Source organism: Hypoxylon trugodes (assembly GCF_022578975.1).
Source record: "Hypoxylon trugodes strain CBS 135444 unplaced genomic scaffold F4822scaffold_7, whole genome shotgun sequence".
NCBI classification, from domain to species: Eukaryota; Fungi; Ascomycota; class Sordariomycetes; order Xylariales; family Hypoxylaceae; genus Hypoxylon; species Hypoxylon trugodes.
The window spans coordinates 2,107,646-2,126,038 of record NW_026250022.1 but is presented as its reverse complement, the minus strand read 5'-3'; the positions used below and the strand labels follow the sequence as shown (position 1 = coordinate 2,126,038).

The window sequence follows — 18,393 nt, the reverse complement described above, 5'->3', positions numbered from 1 at the left end:
CGAAGTTCATATCAGATTTAAGGGGGAATTATAGGTTTCATTCATCAAGCTACTCAACATTGCAGAATTTTGTGCAGCTATTCTGGGGGCGAAATATAAAGCGAAAAAAACGAGGTTTACTCTGTCCATCATCTACCACCTATGGGCATTTCCATCATATCATCGGCGATTTCCGAGTCAAAGATAAAACAACCGTTGTAAGGAGGCCACCCCTACCGATTCGTCCAAGAACAACTGAATATCCACGCATTTTTTCCATTACTCTCTATTTCGCGACTCCAGAATAGACAGTAGTCTCCTTTGCCAACACGAAGGTCGAAGAAAAAAAAATTCAATGGATTAGGTGTGCGCGGGTTTGTACAACAAAGAGTAGGAGTTGATGGAAAGGGAAACCTGGGGGGTATTATACGCTCAATGTAAAAAGCTTAGTACTCGGCCTCGGTCTCATCGGGCTCGAAGCTGTCAGCCGCAACCTCTTCGTAATCCTTCTCCAAAGCCGCGAGATCTTCACGGGCCTCGGAGAACTCGCCTTCCTCCATACCCTCACCCACGTACCAGTGCACGAAAGCACGCTTGCTGTACATGAGATCGAACTTGTAGTCCAAACGAGACCAGGCCTCGGCGATGGCGGTCGTGTTCGACAACATAGAAACGGAGCGGTCGACAGATGCGAGACCGCCGTCGGATGGAGAGGCGGTGGGAACAGCCATTGGCTTCTGGTAGTTGATACCTAACTTGAAACCAGTCGGGCACCATTCAACTAGGTTGAAGGAGGCCTTAGCCTTAAGGGCTGCGATGGCGGCGTTGCAGTCACGGGGGACGACGTCACCACGGTAGAGGAGAGCGACGGCCATGTACTTTCCGTTTCGGGGGTCGCAAACAACCATCTGATTGTTGGGTTCGAAACCTGAGGAAATGATTAGCCCACTAGGAAACTCTTGTCCATGCTACGTTGGAACTTACATTGGAAGGTCAAGTCGTGGACCTTGAAGCTCTCGTGCGCACTCTTGGCGGCTGAGATGACGGGTGCGTAGCTGATCAACGGGTAGTGGATACGCGGGTACGGAACCAAGTTGGTCTGGAATTCGTTCAAGTCGACGTTCAAAGCACCGTCGAATCGCAAGGACGAGGTGATAGAGCTGACAACCTGAGCAATCAGACGGTTCAGGTGCTCATAACTGGGACGAGGGATGTCCAAGTTACGTCGGCAGATGTCGTAGACAGCTTCGTTATCAACTAAGAAAGTACAGTCGGAGTTTTCGATGGTACTGTGAGTAGATAGAACGGCGTTGTAAGGCTCGACGACAGCTGTGGACATGCGGGGAGCCGGGTAAACAGCGAACTCAAGCTTGCACTTCTTGCCGTATTCGGTGGAGAGGCGCTCGAGGAGGAGGGCACCAAAACCGGATCCAGTACCACCACCGAACGAATGGAAGATCAAGAAGCCTTGGAGCGAGTTGCAGTTGTCTGGCGAACGCGTCAGCTAAATCCCAGAGCAAAATCGAAGCTATTCCAAAGCATAAAACTCACCTGCGACACGTCGAATTCGGTCGAGACAGTTGTCGACCATCTCCTTACCGATGGTGTAGTGACCACGAGCGTAGTTATTCGCAGCATCCTCCTTTCCGCTGATCAAAAGTTCGGGGTGGAAGAGTTGGCGGTAGCCGCTGGTGCGGATTTCGTCAATGGGTGAAGGGTCCAAGTCGACGAAGATGGAACGGGGCACATATTTGCCGCTGCTAGTTTCGGTAAAGAAGGTCTCGTAAGAACCGCCGTCAAGAACATCCTTCGCATTAGGGTCCGGTCGACCATCAGCTCCGAGACCATGCTCGAGAAGGTACCTGGAGATGGTTGTAAGCTATAAAATTCTTGTGTACTGAGCTTGCGCGACAGAGCGGTGTAACACTTACAGCTCCCAAGCGCTGTTACCGAGCTGGGTACCAGCCTGGCCCAAGTGAAGGTGGAGGATCTGAAAAGAGGTAGAATGTTAGTTGTATGAAGGACCAATATTGATAATTGGACGTGTGTTTATATGTCCTAAGTGCAGGTAGAGGCATATCTAGAATATTTCGTTACAGACAGGGTAATTGAAATATAGGGAACTTGGACAAGTATCACGAGTGATTGGCATAAGGGATACTATGGTCAGTAGGCTAGCTCTCAACGTACCTCGCCCTTCATGATGAAATCGTAGTATCAAAAACTAGACGATTGGAGAACCGCGACGTGAGATTGGAGACGGATCTGAGAGGAAAGAATCGAGTCGGGAAGATGCGCACAGCGCTTGGTAGTTGAAAGAGTGTAAAAAAGGAGGTGTGGGTTTTCTAAGAACTGGTCGTAGGTTTTTGTGTGGGGAACGAAAGAGGTGGTGAATATTCAGGTGCAAGTTACAACTCCGCAGATGTTTCGATTGATCAATTCAGCATATGAGGGGCAAGGTTTCAGGGGTTGCTCAATATGATTTGATGCCGTGGGGGGGGAAATAATACCTAGACAGCTAGAACAATTCCGGCTGCATATGTACATATGTAACTAATATACCCTATTGAGGTACCTAGGCGGTTACGCGATGATGTTGATAACCTTGGGATTAAACTACGTGTGTGTAACTTCTCCCTTGCAGGTTACGCAACGTATTATGTATTTACGTATTTTCTCTGTTGAATTTCTGTTGGTCAATATATTTATTTCATTTTGGTAGACCCGAAGAATGATAGCCTTGAACAAATCACCATATGCAGTTGACCCAACAGGAAACAACACATACCTGTACATCCCGTCTTCACACCGCCCCCGTTGGTAAAGTACCTAAACTGCTAGATAGCTTCCCATCTAGACAAGGGTCTGCCTGCGCTGAAGCGAAGCTAAGCTAGAAATATCTAGGCCAAACATGCATTAGCTCGCACCGATATTTCAACGATTGGATACTCCTGTATAGGGTGACTTTTGATTGGATGGACGAATTATGTACAATGTGGCGTACCTACTTCAACCTTCATGTCATCAAGCACGAAATTAATTCATTGTCATATGGCATATTCAATGTTCTTCACTACTAGTATTATGAGTGCATCTCTTTGAGTATCGAAGTTGTTGCGCAAGGCATCCATCACAGATGCACATACGGACTTGATATGAATACGGATCCTCCCTTTCTTTACTTCGAGTCCTTCTTCCGCCACTCAGCTGCTCTTCTGGCGCCTCGACTCTTCGTCTTCGCCTTCACTACACCTTTCTTCCCTCTGACTTTACCAAACTTCATGTCTTTAGGCCTGCCATCTTTTTGGCTGGCTCTACGACCTTCGAAGACAATTTGTTCCGGAGTCTTGAAACCTTCCCCTGTAATAGTCTCCTCTCTGGCCTTAAAGTGTCTGCTTTGTGATCCCTTGAACCCACTTCGTTGCCTTGCGGCGGCGGCTCTACCCAAAAGTTTACCAGCTCTGCCTGCTTGAGATAATTGCTCTGAGGTTATTTTTGGCTTGTGTTTTGTGCTCTTCGACTTCTTATCGTTTTCATTCGCCCCTTCGAGTTTTGCTTTTACTGTTCGTTCCACAGCGAGGGCTGTCTTGCGCGGATCCTTAGCACGGGATACACGCAACGCCCTTGGCAGCATGGGGGGAAATTTCTTTCCTTCGAGTAACAAGGCCGATTCAACATGGTTGCCGTCATAAAATTGCACGTAGGCAAAACCTTTGCCCACTCTCGTTTTAGGGTCCCTAGGAACGCGAACGCTCTCCACTTTGCCAGCATGCTGATTGAAGACCCGCCATAGGCCTTCCTCAACGTCTGCTGGGACCTTTGTACGCTTTTTTGTTGTAGTCTCCCCTTCAACAGTAGTATTAACAACAGTTTCATCGTCCACGAAACCAAGGTTGCCTACAAAAACGCATCTCCGATGGTCTACCGGGGTAGGATGCGCTACACTATCTGCCTTCATATGACGTTCAAGGACGATAGTGCCATTTAGTTCTTTAACCGCAGTTCGCGCAGCTAACGGGGTCGAATATACAACATAAGCATTGGTGGATTTTGTCGTTGCTGACATAACAGATTTGGTTATGAAAGCAGCTCGTTTCGGCATGGCACCCGTGGAATACGCTGTTGAGCGGAAACGTATTGATTCAACCTTATGTGGTCCGGTGGCCGGGTCCAATGTGGATAAAGGAGACGAAAGGTGAGACATCAAAAGCTTCTTCGCTTTAGACGAGGTGATAGCTTCAACTGAGATGTTGCTGAGGAAGAGGGTACGATTCGCTTTGTCGAGTTCGACGTCACCATGGCCCTCTGATTTCTCCAGAAGTGACTCGTGAACCAACGGAGCCTCGTCTTCATCGGAGTCTTTCGCTTCTGTAGACGTACCGTTTATCGCCTGGCCAGCTTCGCCTTTACGACGTTTATCGGATCGGATCTCCTTCTCAGTTTCCTCGGCTAGCTTGCGCATATACTTATCTTCTAAATCGTCATGTTCGTCCTTGCGCTTCCTTTTCCGTTCTTTCTTTTGTGGCTCTGGTAGCGTTTCTGTGGGCTCCGAGGCTTCGGATTCTTCATCGTTTGAAGACAAGTCTCTCCCCTCAAGTCCCTCTTCAATCTCGCCATCGCCCAGCTCGCTTAATGATTCATCATCAACCTGCGAGTTGTTGTCGTCACCCTCTTCATCTTCGTCTTCATCCTCGTCTTCATCCCCGTCTAATTGGGTATCTTGTCGTTTCTGCAAGGGTTTTCTCTCCTTTAGAGGGAGTAGTTCGGAATATCTTGTCTTGGAAGGACCTTTGACGGGACCGGTCTAAATAAGGGTGAGTTCACATACATCCTAACAACTGCGGTCTTCAACTTACACTGCTTGCAAATAGAGCGTCTAGGGTGGGGTCAATGGTTTTCGTTGAAGCTGTTAAACCGAGTTTTCTGGTATTGGTTATTATACGGTATGTTCGCAACAAGGAGATCACTTCGATTTACTTACGATGGTGCCATTTTAGAGGTGCGAATTGGGTTATTACGCCCAAATTCAATGGTTGTGAAGCTACGTTTTACTGAGTGGCAATTGAAACAATTTGCAAGTCAAGGCGCGAGGAAAAAGAAAAAAAGGTACATCCACGACAAATTCCTTATCTTATCGTTAGTGGAGTCTGTTGTGGAACTTATTACATGAGTAGATCCAATTAAATCCAGAAAATTAACATCCGATCAAAACAGGTACCGTTCACATTTTGCCTAGCCTGGGTACATCTGAGATGTACCTACCTAGGTACCGCGCATGTGCGCTATCGATAAGCGAATTTCATTATTCAGGTCGGGATTGCCAGAATGCCGTTAGTTTAGCGGGTTGGGGTACAGGTACATTGTTGCAGCGGGCTTGGTGGAAGGCAGAGAGCACCCAAATTCGGTCACAGCCAGCCCGTACTTGCAGGCTTGCACTTGCACTTGCTTGAGCGCAAAGCAAAGCGATTCCGTCCCCAATTTGGTCATCACCATTCTTCTTCCTCTCCTCGAAACTATTTGACACCCAACTCAACTGACACTCGTTTTGTAAAACATGTCCGTTTAAATCGCCTACGTCTTAGCTACCCTTCAAAGGTCCAAATTTTTACTCAATACCAAATCTACTTTCTTAATTATTTACCTTTTTCCACTTCCGCGTCCCTACGAGCTCTGAAAACTCCTCTGCCCATCTTCTCCCTTCTCGACAACCAACAACATACGCTCTTCCTCCTTTTGCCTACGCTTTCTTCAATACCTTACACCAATTTTGACCTATAGTCGACCGGTGGAAACCCAGTAACTATTATTTCAAGAAAATGGCAACTGGAGACACGGCGCCCGCGCCGCTCACCATTCCTCCCCCGCCAATCGAACCACTCTCCGACGACGACGGGTCAAGTCCTTTGAGCGACGTCGAAGACAAGGATGCCGATCCAGATGACTTGCATGATCTGAACGACACGACTCCTAACAATCGCGACGAAGACGTAAGCTCACCTGACGATCTTTCCGACGCGAATGACACCGAAGCTGAGACCGAACGCCTCTACGACACGCCCCGAATACCCACCCGACACAAGGACATTGTCCTAAAGAAGTCAGGCGACGGTCAGAGCTACGAGCGTACTCCAAGCAAACTACGAAGAAACCACACACGATTAGGGCAGGGTAAGGACGATGACGACGGGCCTCTCTTTGAAGAAGAGGATTCAATAGCTTCGAGTCCGCCGGCGCAAGAGACAAAGACATCACAGAAGCGCCAATCTCCAATCTTAGACATTTTAGCCGAAGCTACAAGTCAAGAAGTGGAAAGCAGGAAGCGAAAACGATCATCCATGCCCGCTGAAAATTCTGAAGTCCCTCAACTGCTACGAAAGCGTACCGGATCGGTCCCCGCGCCTAGTCGACAAGACATAGATGGCGACACACAGATGGCAGATGAAGAAGACCCCTCCTTACATACCAATAGTGGTGAGCCGTCGGCCGATGAAGCTATCAATGTCGTGCCCGGCGAAGATGACGGCGATGATCATGCCCAAGGAATCCAATCGGACCAAGAGGTTATACCTAAGAAGCAGACGCGTAGTGGCTCGAAGAAACTCAAGGCTGCTGAACAACCCGCCGAAGCTGATAGGCCTTCAGAAGAAGCTACGAGTGCTCCGGCGCCCGATGAGGACGGTGCCCATACAGGTGAAGAAGAGCATGTTGAAGCTGACGTAGACGAAGAGGCAGAGGCAGCTCATAGAAATGAAGAAGAACGTATGTTTATAGTTTCGATCCTAGTTACCAAGTCATTAGCGCTGATTAAATTTCACCAGTCGAGCGAAAAAAGGCCGCTTTCGAGCAGTTGGCAGCAATCGAGAAACGATTTTCAACGTTTAGAGACAGGTAGGCCATATTTGTCTCCACGCGACGATCGCGATCACGGCCAGCTAATATTGCCATAGACTTTACGAGGAACGACTCGAGCAGTTAAACCGAGAAGAAGCGATGTTACGATCCGACACCCCAACACATCCCGAATACCTTGCTATGATGCAATGCATAGACGCCCGAAGAGACGAAAGAGTTCGTGTTGCAAACCGAGAACTGGAACTTAATGTGGAAGCTTTGGACAGATGGGCTGTTGCTAGACGCTCCCAAATTCATTCCCAATACTTCCAATCTGTTAGAGAATCGAGAGAGACAATCCTAGCAGAACTCGGCCAACAGTGGTACGATATACAGCACGAACGCCGCAAGCAAGCCAACAATGTTCCCGAATTTGGTCTCCGATTCCCCCAAGACCCAACGCAGAGGATTAGAAATGCACTGGCGTATAATAAAGAGGTTTCTATACTGTCGGGGATAGCCAAGTACGAGGGAATGCCTGCTGCTCCAGAGATGAAAGGAGCATCTATTCAAGAATTAGAAGATGACTTCGAAGCCATGAATGCAAGTTATTCCCGGTGAACAACCGATACTACCCAAGAATGGTGTGTATGGCTAACCAGATTCCAGAGAAATCGACAGCCAGCGCCTCGTCATCAAGTCCATCGGCCTAATTATGTGGATTATGGAGGACTACCATTTGGTCAAAGTCTCGGCCCTGCAGGAGAGCAGTTCATTGAGCAGACACCGTGGGCAAATCCCAATCACCCATCGAATGCTCATCTTCTTCAACGGCAGCATTCTGCCCAACATGAAGCTCATATACATGCCAGTGTAACAAGCGCACCATCTGGAGCTAAGCGAAACTCGCATCAATCGCATCCATTCTCGAATGGATCGACATCCCAGCCCAACGGCCCCCAAAAAGCCCAGAAAAACGCACAAAGACAGCCTTCTACGTCACCCGAAGTTACGAGGGCCGCTACCGTATTAGAGCAAACTAAGGCACGCAGTATGAAGGCAGCAGCAGAAACGGCAGCGAGAAACGAGATTAGCCAGCCAGTCGGCAGCTTATAATACATTCTAATCACGAAATCATTTTCACGGACTGGCTCATGATGGCGCAATTTGGGGGATATACAATGAAGAAGAGATCACTGGTCACATCGTGTGCTGAAGGGTTGAATAGGTAGTTTTGTGGGATAGGAAATATGGACATGATATACCCTGTGCATATGTTTTGCAATTGGCGTCAAAGGCTTGCGATAGAAGCTTCCAGCTGGAACAGGGAGGTCACCCGTCGTCGTGTGGTTGTTTGTGATTATTCTTGTCTTGCTGCTCAAAGCTGGCGTCTTCAAAAGTAGTGTAGAGAATGAGGAGGTTCTCATGATACATGCTTGGAATGTCTCTATAGACACATTGTGGCGTTTGGGGGATTTGCTATACATTTATAGGCTCCATGTAAAGCCACGATACCAATATAGTTTATACATATTCTTCATAGCCACATTGAAGATACCATTATCATATTTTCAAAGTACCTCCAACGCCGAACCCATTCGTAGGACCCGTAAATTTGTATGACTTCTTTTGTCAATTCTCCTTCTATCTAGGTAGAACTTTTACCCCGGCAATGTTCATCGTATCGTCGCTTACTTTTTCTCGGGCTGGCTCGGCGCGTTGGGGACCCTCACATCCTCGAATTCATCCTGTCCGATGACGTTTATTGTGTATGCATCTATAGGTATTCGAATGAGTAAATCGATCTTACTTCATGGACGGTACGTAGCTTTCGATCGTCACTTACAGACGCCAATAGCAAAGGCGGCGACGGCAGACCCGAGAACAGCGTTCTTGAAGAGGTAAGGCCGCCTTGCTCGGATGAGGGCGGGTGATTGTCTGAATCGCCTATCGTAGTACGAAGAGCTTCCGAAACTAGCAGGCTGTTAGATATTCATTATAACCGCAGCATCAAATAGCACAGAAGTGCATATAGACATACCCAGAGGCCATTTTTGTATATCTTGCCCAGCAGGGCTGAAATCCTTGCGGTATGCGACAAATTTTTTTTTCTTTCTGGAAGAATTAAAGAAAGTTGAGAAATCGAAGGGAATGCCGCCAAGCCTAATTAATCACGTACGATTACTGGATCGTACCTTAACCTTATTGAAGTACCTAGGTAGATCTGACGATGTCGTGGTGGGCACTTCCAATTCTGCGTGTAGATTATTCCCAAATAGTATTAGCGTACTACGTTCGTAGTTCCAGTTGCGGTTTACTACGTCGGAGTATCTTCGGATCATCAGATTCCCTGCTTGAATGATCCGAGTACCCACTTTTGGAGCTTTGTCTCTTGCAAAGCTGAAGTTGCACGAGACAAACGCCCTGAAGCAGCTTCAGTCGCGACCGAATTTATGTTCATTCAATTCTTCTTTTTTTTCAACTCAACTCTTTTCCCTCACCCAATTTTCTTTCAATGACATAGTGCAACTACATTTGCATTCCTCAATTTTGCTCCACGTAAATTAATTCTAGGGAATCAAGCAAAAAAGAAATATTCCCACGAATTAAAAAACCAAGGACCTTCTTTACTTACTCTTTTCGACACGGACACGGACATGGTGTGAAGGATGATGCAGGTTATCTTCCCGGCGATCTTCTAATTGACATCACCGGGCAGAACACGAACCATACGACGCGACAAGGCATTTACTTCCAACTATTTGACCTCAATACTTCTTCGCTCTCGATTTTCCAATACCAATTCTTAAATACTCAAAATATTGAGTTCCAGCTTGACATATTTGATTTACAATTTATGCTTGCTGTAGCCCGTCCATTTCTTCCAACTTCACGTCGACATCTACCAACATCTTGGACCCGCCTGGGTCCAACCAATCCAGTAAATCAAAATGGCGACAGCTCAACTTTCCGTGCAAGACCAAATTCGCCAACTCGAAGGCGCACGAAAGCTCGTCCTTGGTAATGCCGGCTATTATACCCAAGTTATTCAAGCTACCCTTCCCATCATAGGCCCCTCAGCTCAGGTGGAATTCCGACGATGGGGAGCTGAGTTCCTTGCTGAAGCTTTCGCAACACCCGCTATCGCCCCCGGCCAGAAGGAGACATTGTCTCTAGTAGTATTGGAGACACTCAAGCTATTGGTGGAAGACGACCACCAAGATGTTACCGTTCTAAGAAGCGTCATTCAGGCGGCGGCTAGTATCTATCCCCTGGCCTTACGCTGGATGTAGGTTTTACCCAATCCATTATCGTAGAACCCCTCGTAGATTTGGTGCGTGCGTCACGTCTTATGACGATGCGCCCAGATGCTGTCTCCTTCTAAATATCTATGCGTCTCCCGCGAGATGTGATTTCGCAGCCATGTCGCTGACGTTTTGAAATTGTACCAGTATAAACAACTCCTACGACACACACACGTGGGAGCGCATGACTGCTATCAAGGCAAGGATATTGCGAATATGGGATACTGCTCCACCCACGATACGAATATGCTGCGTCAAGTTTGCTCAACGCGTTGTTCTGGCGCAGACGCAGAGTGTAAACCCGGAACCAAGAGTAAGGATATATCCCATTTGCATGTCTCAACTGGTGCTGACCGTGCCCACAGCGTGGCGACCTCCTTGATATATCGCTTATCATGATTCCGTCGAACCATCCTATTCTCGACGCACCTAAACTCGAAGCTGAGGCTTCCGGACTATTAGATAGAATGCTTGGGATTTTGCAAGACAATAGCAGGTATGACGGTGCCTACATGAATGTTCATCTGGAAATAATGATCTAACAAACCTCGTAGCGATGCTTTAGTTGTAGATGCTACGTTGAACACATTGTCTATCCTCATCCGAAACCGACCAGCTACTTCGAACCGAATCCTCAACACGATCCTCAATTTTAATCCTCTGAAGCTCGCGAACTCCCCAATGACACCCAAGACCAAGGTTATAGTCAAGTCAATGGAGAAGACAACGCGGATGCTGCTTATGCATTTATCCAGACGGTGCGACCTAATAATTCGAAAACAATATATCATATAGCTAACATTTTTACAGAAATCCGCAAAACCCACTAGCCAGCCGTATACAGCAACACATCGACCGGCTTCTACGATCGCGACAGGAGATCTTTGAGGAGGGGAGTCGGAAGAGAGCACCGGTTGAACCAGTTGATAGTTCAGATGCTAAACGCCAACGGACCGGGGCCATGCCATCTCATCCCCAGGTTGAGATCACTCCGTTGAAACCCGGTCCACATACCCTTGCCGATGTTTTCACGTTCACAAGTAATGCTGGGCTGAAGCAATTCAATGTTGGTGATAATGTTCCGGCGCCGCTCGCCGCCCGAATTAGCGTTACAACTATTGCTCGCATAGATAACCAACTCTTCGATCGAGCAATACAGGTATGTCACAATTCCCTTCCACATATTTTGACTTTATCTAACCAAGGCGTAGGGCGTCCGAGATCGTTTAACAGCCCTATATGAAGCCCAGCCAGAGCCAATCAACCCCGAAACAGCGCCACTTGACGTGGAGGACGATGAGGATGATTACGAGCCGGATTACTACACAGCAGAAGATACAGAGCAGATCCTAAACAAGCTTGACTCGTCACCCTCGGACGAGAACCGTGAACTTGAGAAGCCAGCAGCATTAAGCGGACTTGCACTGCCCACATTCCGATTACCGCCGCCACCAACATTGAATCCAGAACAAGCTGCGAAGGTTGGACAAGGTTCGATTACGAGAGTGTTCGGCACCATGAGAACCCTTGAAGACCCCGCCGTTAAGAAGGCTAAGGCCGGCATCAACAGACTTGCAGCTAGCTCCTACGATCGAGACTCCTGGATCACTGTGATAACTCGTCTAGCAACCCGGGCAAATGCGGGGCTGGATGATGACCCGGAGGACGGCGAAGACAGTAAAGTGGCTCTTCCAGCCACCCGGCTTAGTGACTCGATCCGAGAGCTACTCTTCAATTATATCCTTGAGGATTTCCGGAAGCGTATCGAAGTAGCGGTTTCCTGGTTGAGTGAGGAATGGTATAACGACAAAGTGCAGCAACAAGCTACGTCTTCTTCCGCCGTTCCCCGCGATGTTCCCGTTAACTACGAGAAATGGACGCTTCGTCTCTTGGATGGATTTATCCCATATCTCCATTCCCAAGATAAAGTATTGACACGGTTTCTTAGTGAGTTACCTGAGCTCAATGCCGCCGTTTTCTCGCGGGTTAAGACGTTATGTCGAGATCCTAGTATAGTGAATCTGGCACTCACGACCTTGTATTACTTGGTAATGATGCGACCACCAGTGCGGGATCTTGCACTCGACGCCATCCAGGACATATGGACGGACTATGAAGACGCAAGGCCCATTGCAGCCAAGTACCTACAAAGATGGCGGCCCAGCTTCTTAGAAGCGGCTCAACAAGCCATCGCAGGGAACGAAGGAGCTGTAGGGGCGGGCGTAACAACAGTTGTTTCATGATACCCAATTTGAACTGCGATAGCGCTGGGTTTTTCGGTCAGTTGGTGGTAAGGGAAAGTTGCAGTCTGGCGCATGTCCTAAGGAGGTGGATTAATCGTCCAATTGATATAGTTATCTAGGCGCTATGATATTCCATGATGAAGGGATGGGAGGTATATCCGGAAATACAAACAGGACTACAGTTACAGAGCTGGGAAGTGAGCGATAACCTTTCAAGATTATATGTACATTGCTATGATACCACACTGGTAAATGTTGTCTTCTCTGGTGGTGACTAATGATAATTGTCGATGTCTTCGAGTATTAAATGGTGTTTCTCGTGAATATTTAAGCATGGCAGCATGGTAGTACTTTGGTACTTACATCCGCGACTTATATGAAAGTGCTAAATCTAGACTCGCACACTGTATACGTTAGTAGCTGAGCCACAGCTGACGCACTACCCCTGATAAGCGTTGGGATCCAGCTTTAAACTGAGAGGGCCCACTGTAATTGATTTAGTTGCATGCTCTATTCCACATACAAGGCTATCGGTGTATCTTGGTAGACAAGGTTGCGAATAGCTACTACCTCATACAACAATAACCTTCATCTCGTCATCTCTTACGACTTTGAATTGAAGCCAGTCGACTAAATTAACTTAAAATTATACCCAACCTACCATTACCGCGGCCGAGAAATCAAATACCTATACCTACTCCACAACAAATACACTCGTTTCTTCTAGTTCAGTAGGGCCTCGAAATGGCACCTCGCATCGAGGCTCAGGAGGTTGAAACGTATTGGAACATCTTCTCGACACGAACCAATGGCGGCAAATACTTAACAGGCGAACAAGCGGCACCGCTGCTGAAGAACAGTGGATTGCGAGACGACCAGTTAGAGCGTGTGTGGGATGTAGCGGATGTTGATAATGATGGTAATCTCGACTTTGAGGAGTTCTGCGTCGCTATGCGCATCATCTTCGATATAGTGAATGGGGTGAGTTAGATTGATACTTTGCTCCCTTTTCAACCTTCCTATAGGCCTGCATTCGCTTCTCTACCAACCCTTTCTTCATTCGTCAGCACGGTTTGTCGGGAAAGCAAAAATAACTAATGGAGAATGACAGGAATACGCAGATGTACCGACAACACTACCAGACTGGCTCGTCCCTGAATCCAAAGCCCACCTCGTACAAGCAAACCGCGCCCTCACAGGGAAGCAAGTACAATTTGAACAAGTTGACGATGACTCGGATACACCGGGACTGAAGGATGGCTTCGACTGGTACATGAACCCGCAGGACAAGTCCAAGTACGAGTCCATATACCAAGAGAACCGAGACATGCGGGGCGAGATATCCTGTGAGTTTTCTCTTCATCCAGCTACATTTGATTTACTAATTGAAACACGAAACAGTCAACGCACTAGAAGGCCTCTACGAATCCCTCGATGTACCCGACACCGACGTACGCTCAGCATGGAACCTAATCAACCCCTCCGCCTCCCCAACCGTCAACAAAGACGCCTGCCTCGCCTTCCTCCACATCCTCAACAACCGCCACGAAGGCTTCCGCATCCCACGCACAGTCCCCGCGTCACTCCGCTCCTCCTTCGAGCGCAACCAAATCGACTACCAACTCGACAGCGAGCGCAACCGGGGCGCCGCCTCCCGCTGGGCGGCCAAAGCAGACGACAACACAACCACGGGCCGCAAAGCCAAATTCGGCGACCAATACCTAACCCGTCTAGGCCGCGGCGCTTTCAAAGCCTCCGGCACAGACTTCAGCTCCGCGCAAAGCGACGAGCAATGGGAAGAAGTGCGCCTAAAAAAGCAACTCCAAGAACTCGAAGACAAAATGGCCAAAGTCGAAGAAGTAGCCACGCGTCGCAGTGGCGGAAAACGGGATTCTAAACCCGCTCTTGTAAAACGCGAGTTGGATCAACTTTTAGATTATAAGAGGAGGGAGTTACGCGAACTTGAGGAAGGAACGGGGAAGGTGAAGACGGGAAGTGGGTTGAGGGGTGTTGCGGATGATTTGGCGACGGTTAGGGAGCAGGTTGATGGGCTGGAGACGCATCTTGCGGGGCGTATGCAGGTGCTAGAGCAGTTGAGACGGGAGGTTGAGGATGAGAAGGCGGGGAGGTAGATATTTGATATTCTAAGGGAGACGAGCGTTTCGTCTAGTGAGTGCCTAATAACTACCGAATTGAACAACCAAGGTAATGGGGCAACATCCATCTGTCATGCCCTCTGGTGTAAATCAACGGGCTCGGATTTTGAGTTCGTGGCAGATCGGTTAAGTTGATCCAGGTCAGGCGTTATAATCACATGAACTAGATTATCTACGGATATAACGCTTTTTCGCATCACAGCAAGGGACAAGCGGGAGAATCAATAGTATGCCAATCAAAAGAAAAGTCCATCTTAATATTTTATTATTATACTCTCGTGAAGAGCCAATTCCATCATCTTAAAAAGGGGAAGGGGTATCTTGGGGTACATATTACATCTGTTCCCTCTCAGCCCCTCATCATCTTAACAATTATCCAGGAAACCTCAAAACCATCAGCATGCCGAAAGGAGTTTTCGTTTCCTTCGTCAGCTCAATAACGATCCTCTCCATATACGCCTAGCATGAAAAGCGTGTAGCCATAACACATTCTCCCCAGCCGTCTAACGCAACATTAAGCACCTCCCTAGTAGGTTGTTTAATAGGCGCTACCATCGACGTAGCTAGGCAATCTCTCTACGCCAAGAGTCTTTCCTTTCATCATATAGACCATGAAGGAGAAAACCTTAACGGAGCCCAAACGACCAACTCCACGGCTACGACCCGTCGCTACCATCATGGCATCCATCGGTAGGGTCTTGACGACGGTGGGTGGCTTGCCCTTTAGGGCGAGATCGATGTTCTTAGCGACACCAGCAGCCTTTTCATTATAAGCGTTAGTCATCCAATATACTCTAGATCTCATAAAGTTAGGATTTGGGTTGTTAAGAAATGGCTTACCTGCTTATCCGTAAGCACAAAGCTACCACGAGGCTTCCACACAATGTCGCCAGCAGCCCAGACGTCCTTAGTACCCTTAGCCTGGTAAAATTCGTTGATGTCTACAAACTTCCTGTCCGTTAACAAATCCGCCGGAAGGTACTCTGTGTTAGGCGCCATTCCCATAGTGGGTAGGTAAACATCGGTGATGAGCTTCTCGCCATTCTTCAGAACAACCTCGATCTTGCCATCGGCAGCTTCGCGCGTAGTCTCGACACGCGCTGACTTGCGAACCTGGACACCCAGCTTCTTCAATTCAGACGCCACATTAGATGCTAGGGAGTCGCCACTTAGGAGTTCGCTGTCGCCTGATAGTAGAATAACCTCCTTCTCCTTGCCGTATTGGAAGGCTAGCTCAGCTGCGGCCTCAATACCTGTAGCGCCGGCACCCGCTACAACGATGTTCTTCGCGGTCTTGATCTTGCCTTGAATCTCCGTCATAATCGCCGCATTTTGCTCATGGGTGCCATTGCTCTTCCACGGGACCGCGTTGTCAACGGCGCGCGTACCCGTCGCTAGCACCAGATGATCGTAGTTAAGTACCCGCTCAGTGCCATTGTCAGTTGAGATTTTGACCGTCTTGTCAACTACATCAACGCCCTCAGCGCTACCGACGATGAACTCGAAGGAATCGGCCGGATACTTGGCGAATCCCTTCTCGAGGGGCTGACTGTATTGTTCTTCTTTCAATAGGTCCGGTACGATGGCACGCACGGACGCCATATTCCAGTAGAAGTGGCTATTCTGCGACGAGGAGTTAGTATCATGCATTGTAGATCCATATCCATCGGTGACCTGTAATTCGCATCCCTAGTCGAAACTCGGTGGGTTTCCAGGGTCTAAGTGCTGATTACGTGGACCCTCTTCTATAGACCCAACGTTGTATTGTACCCAATTCCGGACAGCTCTTGACTCGAGGAACCAATAGTGTAAAACCAACAATTTTCTTACCTTAGAAACAAGGATAACTTTCAAATCCTTTACTTGAGGTTTCGTGTATTTGAAAAGTCTGTGTGCCACTGATACGCCAGCATAGGCGCCGCCTAGGACGACAATTGTTTGGGTCATGGTGACCAGTTGGTGAAGTCCGGTTGCTAATGTTGAAGAGTGTTGCTACAACAGTTTTTTAGAAGTCAAAAAGACTATTTCGAAGAGTGGGCAGGTCGTGGGAGAAACGTGTCGGTATTTCGCGATGATGAGTGATAAATTGAAGGAAGGCTAGAAAAACTCAACCAAGAAAGAAACAAATCTTTAAAGAGTTTTAAGAATTGAAAAGACGGAAGCTGCTCTTCATGTTTTATAAGTTGTCTGTTTCACAGCAGGGAGGAACGGACCATCCAGTATCAAATAGACTTTGACGCCTCAAACGGAGAGACCCCACTTCAAGCCCATCGTTCCTGGGGGTCTAAGTGTTCGAGACTTACATAGTAGGGGCGATCCTGTACTCACTTTGTTTCTAGGAGGCTGGTACGGGCTGGACTTGGGTACATACTCAATACATTACCTTACATACCGCAGGTACTTACCTAAAATGATCATTTGGGAAATTTATCAAAGATACCCAGTCTGCCAGCTCGACTTAGTCGTTGAGGGAGTTAGCGTACGAACATCGGACGAATAGATAATATTCATCCAGTTATAGACACACAATAAACTATGGATTTCCCGATTTCGTGTGCTTAATTTGTCAGGAATCGGAATCGCGGTGCCAAGATTCGAATATACCGACCTGAAAAGCCTCTTGAATGGTAGCTTTTGTGTCACATTCGGACTTGGTACCCCTGTTGTGTGCCTATACACCCACCGTCCGGCGGCCGTCCGAATGATAATTTCCCGAATAACGATTCAGCTTTCACTTTAGTCTCACTAGAGTTTAGCGGACGGTGAAATTGACTAATAATTCTCCCTCGTTAGTCCCAAGATGATTAATACAAGAAATAGTATTAATAATCTTTGGTTGGTACTAGGAGGATCAAATCTTCGTCTATTAGCCCGTCTCATAAACGAGTCTGAATGCGTTATGCAGCATTTCTTCTGATTTCGTAGTAGGTGGCTGCCTAGTACATATATACCACTTTATTATTGGGCGTATTATTTGGTCTGTAAGAATGCAGGTTGGGGAAAGCATTAAATGGTTTCGGTCCCGAAGAGAAAGGGAATGAGGCTTGTATTGACTCGTGGAGGGTAGACACGGTAACGAGCTATTGGTTCGGCGTGAACAAGGGGTCTTCCTTTTTCGTTGTCTTATTGGACAGCCTTATAAATTGACAAAAAGTACTTCCTAACGGGGAAGTTCTCGAAAATGGTGATTGGGTAGTACATGTGTTAGTGCGTACATACGACACCCGCATGCCTGAGTACATAAATAGCGAAACAATTCGTCCCTGTATGAAAATTTAGTAGAGGAGCTGAGCTCTGCGTGCAATAGCAAAGCCAGCCTGAAGGAATGTGTCTATATCAAGTTAAGTAAAGGCCGACTTGGCAGAGCACGATGGCAGGAAGAATGCTGAAGATGACCACACGTGTCAATATCGAGCCTACCTAGGCGCACTTTTGTCTTGGTGAAGCGATTGCGTCAGATAGTTTGCGGCACGTCTCGCCAATAGTTAGTATCAATTATCAGTTGAAGCTGACAATAAAACGTGTTTGGTAACAGAACAGAACGTGGCCACCATTCACAACCCGTGGGTGAAGTAACGGTCTTGACCATGTGAATATAGGGTCAATTCTAAGGTTATTTGCATTTGATGTATGTAAGATCCAGATCCACGGGTCCAAGAACCAAAGATCTATTACATACAAAGTTTCGGTGCGCGGCGCATATTTGCACCGGTTCACAAGCATCATCATTGAGGAATCCTATCCGAGGGTCATACGAGCTCTAGTGGGTCCCTGAAGGTAATGCAACCAATTATATGGAGAGAATCGCATCACCCCGCGCGCACCCAACGAACAGATGACGAAAGTTTGTGACTTCGAAACGAATCTACCCCACCAAAC

The 18,393-nt window shown here is 47.7% G+C and overlaps 7 protein-coding genes across 7 annotated transcripts; 3 read left to right on the top strand and 4 right to left on the bottom strand.

Moving 5' to 3' along the window:
- Positions 1–16: 16 nt before the first annotated feature.
- On the bottom strand, positions 17–2,628 carry F4822DRAFT_411001 (tubulin/FtsZ family protein). Its single transcript, XM_051458816.1, has 5 exons — positions 2,170–2,628; positions 1,911–1,969; positions 1,531–1,841; positions 964–1,467; positions 17–907 (listed from the first exon to the last, which is right to left on the bottom strand). The coding sequence occupies exons 1-5, from the start codon at positions 2,179–2,181 to the stop codon at positions 426–428; spliced, it is 1,368 nt and encodes a 455-aa protein (XP_051312476.1). The 5' UTR covers positions 2,182–2,628; the 3' UTR covers positions 17–425.
- Positions 2,629–2,999: 371 nt separating this feature from the next.
- Positions 3,000–5,058, bottom strand: F4822DRAFT_324579 (uncharacterized protein). Its single transcript, XM_051455519.1, has 3 exons — positions 4,961–5,058; positions 4,836–4,902; positions 3,000–4,783 (listed from the first exon to the last, which is right to left on the bottom strand). The coding sequence occupies exons 1-3, from the start codon at positions 4,969–4,971 to the stop codon at positions 3,158–3,160; spliced, it is 1,704 nt and encodes a 567-aa protein (XP_051312475.1). The 5' UTR covers positions 4,972–5,058; the 3' UTR covers positions 3,000–3,157.
- A 737-nt stretch (positions 5,059–5,795) lies between these two features.
- F4822DRAFT_431570 (Sds3-like-domain-containing protein) lies at positions 5,796–7,926 on the top strand (the record flags this gene model as incomplete). The annotated part of the gene is made up of 4 exons (XM_051461495.1): positions 5,796–6,738; positions 6,798–6,867; positions 6,927–7,427; positions 7,482–7,926. 4 exons carry the CDS (start codon positions 5,796–5,798, stop codon positions 7,924–7,926), a joined length of 1,959 nt encoding a protein of 652 aa, XP_051312474.1.
- Positions 7,927–8,501: 575 nt separating this feature from the next.
- On the bottom strand, positions 8,502–8,862 carry F4822DRAFT_431569 (uncharacterized protein; the record flags this gene model as incomplete). Its single annotated transcript, XM_051461494.1, has 3 exons — positions 8,502–8,587; positions 8,657–8,784; positions 8,852–8,862. The coding sequence occupies 3 exons, from the start codon at positions 8,860–8,862 to the stop codon at positions 8,502–8,504; spliced, it is 225 nt and encodes a 74-aa protein (XP_051312473.1).
- A 379-nt stretch (positions 8,863–9,241) lies between these two features.
- On the top strand, positions 9,242–12,724 carry F4822DRAFT_410984 (uncharacterized protein). The gene is made up of 6 exons (XM_051458815.1): positions 9,242–10,099; positions 10,263–10,428; positions 10,481–10,611; positions 10,670–10,873; positions 10,926–11,274; positions 11,327–12,724. The coding sequence occupies exons 1-6, from the start codon at positions 9,762–9,764 to the stop codon at positions 12,356–12,358; spliced, it is 2,220 nt and encodes a 739-aa protein (XP_051312472.1). The 5' UTR covers positions 9,242–9,761; the 3' UTR covers positions 12,359–12,724.
- Positions 12,725–12,865: 141 nt separating this feature from the next.
- F4822DRAFT_410983 (actin cytoskeleton-regulatory complex protein) lies at positions 12,866–14,749 on the top strand. The gene is made up of 3 exons (XM_051458814.1): positions 12,866–13,339; positions 13,470–13,704; positions 13,760–14,749. The coding sequence occupies exons 1-3, from the start codon at positions 13,103–13,105 to the stop codon at positions 14,488–14,490; spliced, it is 1,203 nt and encodes a 400-aa protein (XP_051312471.1). The 5' UTR covers positions 12,866–13,102; the 3' UTR covers positions 14,491–14,749.
- A 303-nt stretch (positions 14,750–15,052) lies between these two features.
- F4822DRAFT_431566 (FAD/NAD(P)-binding domain-containing protein) lies at positions 15,053–16,461 on the bottom strand (the record flags this gene model as incomplete). The annotated part of the gene is made up of 3 exons (XM_051461493.1): positions 15,053–15,274; positions 15,355–16,137; positions 16,345–16,461. The coding sequence occupies 3 exons, from the start codon at positions 16,459–16,461 to the stop codon at positions 15,053–15,055; spliced, it is 1,122 nt and encodes a 373-aa protein (XP_051312470.1).
- Positions 16,462–18,393: the final 1,932 nt, after the last annotated feature.

What these genes read in the sequence shown, in the direction of transcription:
- F4822DRAFT_324579 (XM_051455519.1), bottom strand. An exon ending in ACGCTCTATTTGCAAGCAGT is followed by an intron (nt 4,784 to 4,835) that starts GTAAGTTGAAGA and finishes ACCCTTATTTAG; the next exon opens with ACCGGTCCCGTCAAAGGTCC.
- F4822DRAFT_410983 (XM_051458814.1), top strand. Translation starts at nt 13,103, where the DNA reads ATGGCACCTCGCATCGAGGCTCAGGAGGTTGAAACGTATTGGAACATC. An exon ending in TCTTCGATATAGTGAATGGG is followed by an intron (nt 13,340 to 13,469) that starts GTGAGTTAGATT and finishes GGAGAATGACAG; the next exon opens with GAATACGCAGATGTACCGAC. An exon ending in CATGCGGGGCGAGATATCCT is followed by an intron (nt 13,705 to 13,759) that starts GTGAGTTTTCTC and finishes AACACGAAACAG; the next exon opens with TCAACGCACTAGAAGGCCTC.
- F4822DRAFT_410984 (XM_051458815.1), top strand. Translation starts at nt 9,762, where the DNA reads ATGGCGACAGCTCAACTTTCCGTGCAAGACCAAATTCGCCAACTCGAA. An exon ending in CCCCTGGCCTTACGCTGGAT is followed by an intron (nt 10,100 to 10,262) that starts GTAGGTTTTACC and finishes AAATTGTACCAG; the next exon opens with TATAAACAACTCCTACGACA. An exon ending in TCTTCGATCGAGCAATACAG is followed by an intron (nt 11,275 to 11,326) that starts GTATGTCACAAT and finishes ACCAAGGCGTAG; the next exon opens with GGCGTCCGAGATCGTTTAAC.
- F4822DRAFT_411001 (XM_051458816.1), bottom strand. An exon ending in GGTAACAGCGCTTGGGAGCT is followed by an intron (nt 1,842 to 1,910) that starts GTAAGTGTTACA and finishes AACCATCTCCAG; the next exon opens with GTACCTTCTCGAGCATGGTC. An exon ending in CCGAATTCGACGTGTCGCAG is followed by an intron (nt 1,468 to 1,530) that starts GTGAGTTTTATG and finishes CGCGTTCGCCAG; the next exon opens with ACAACTGCAACTCGCTCCAA.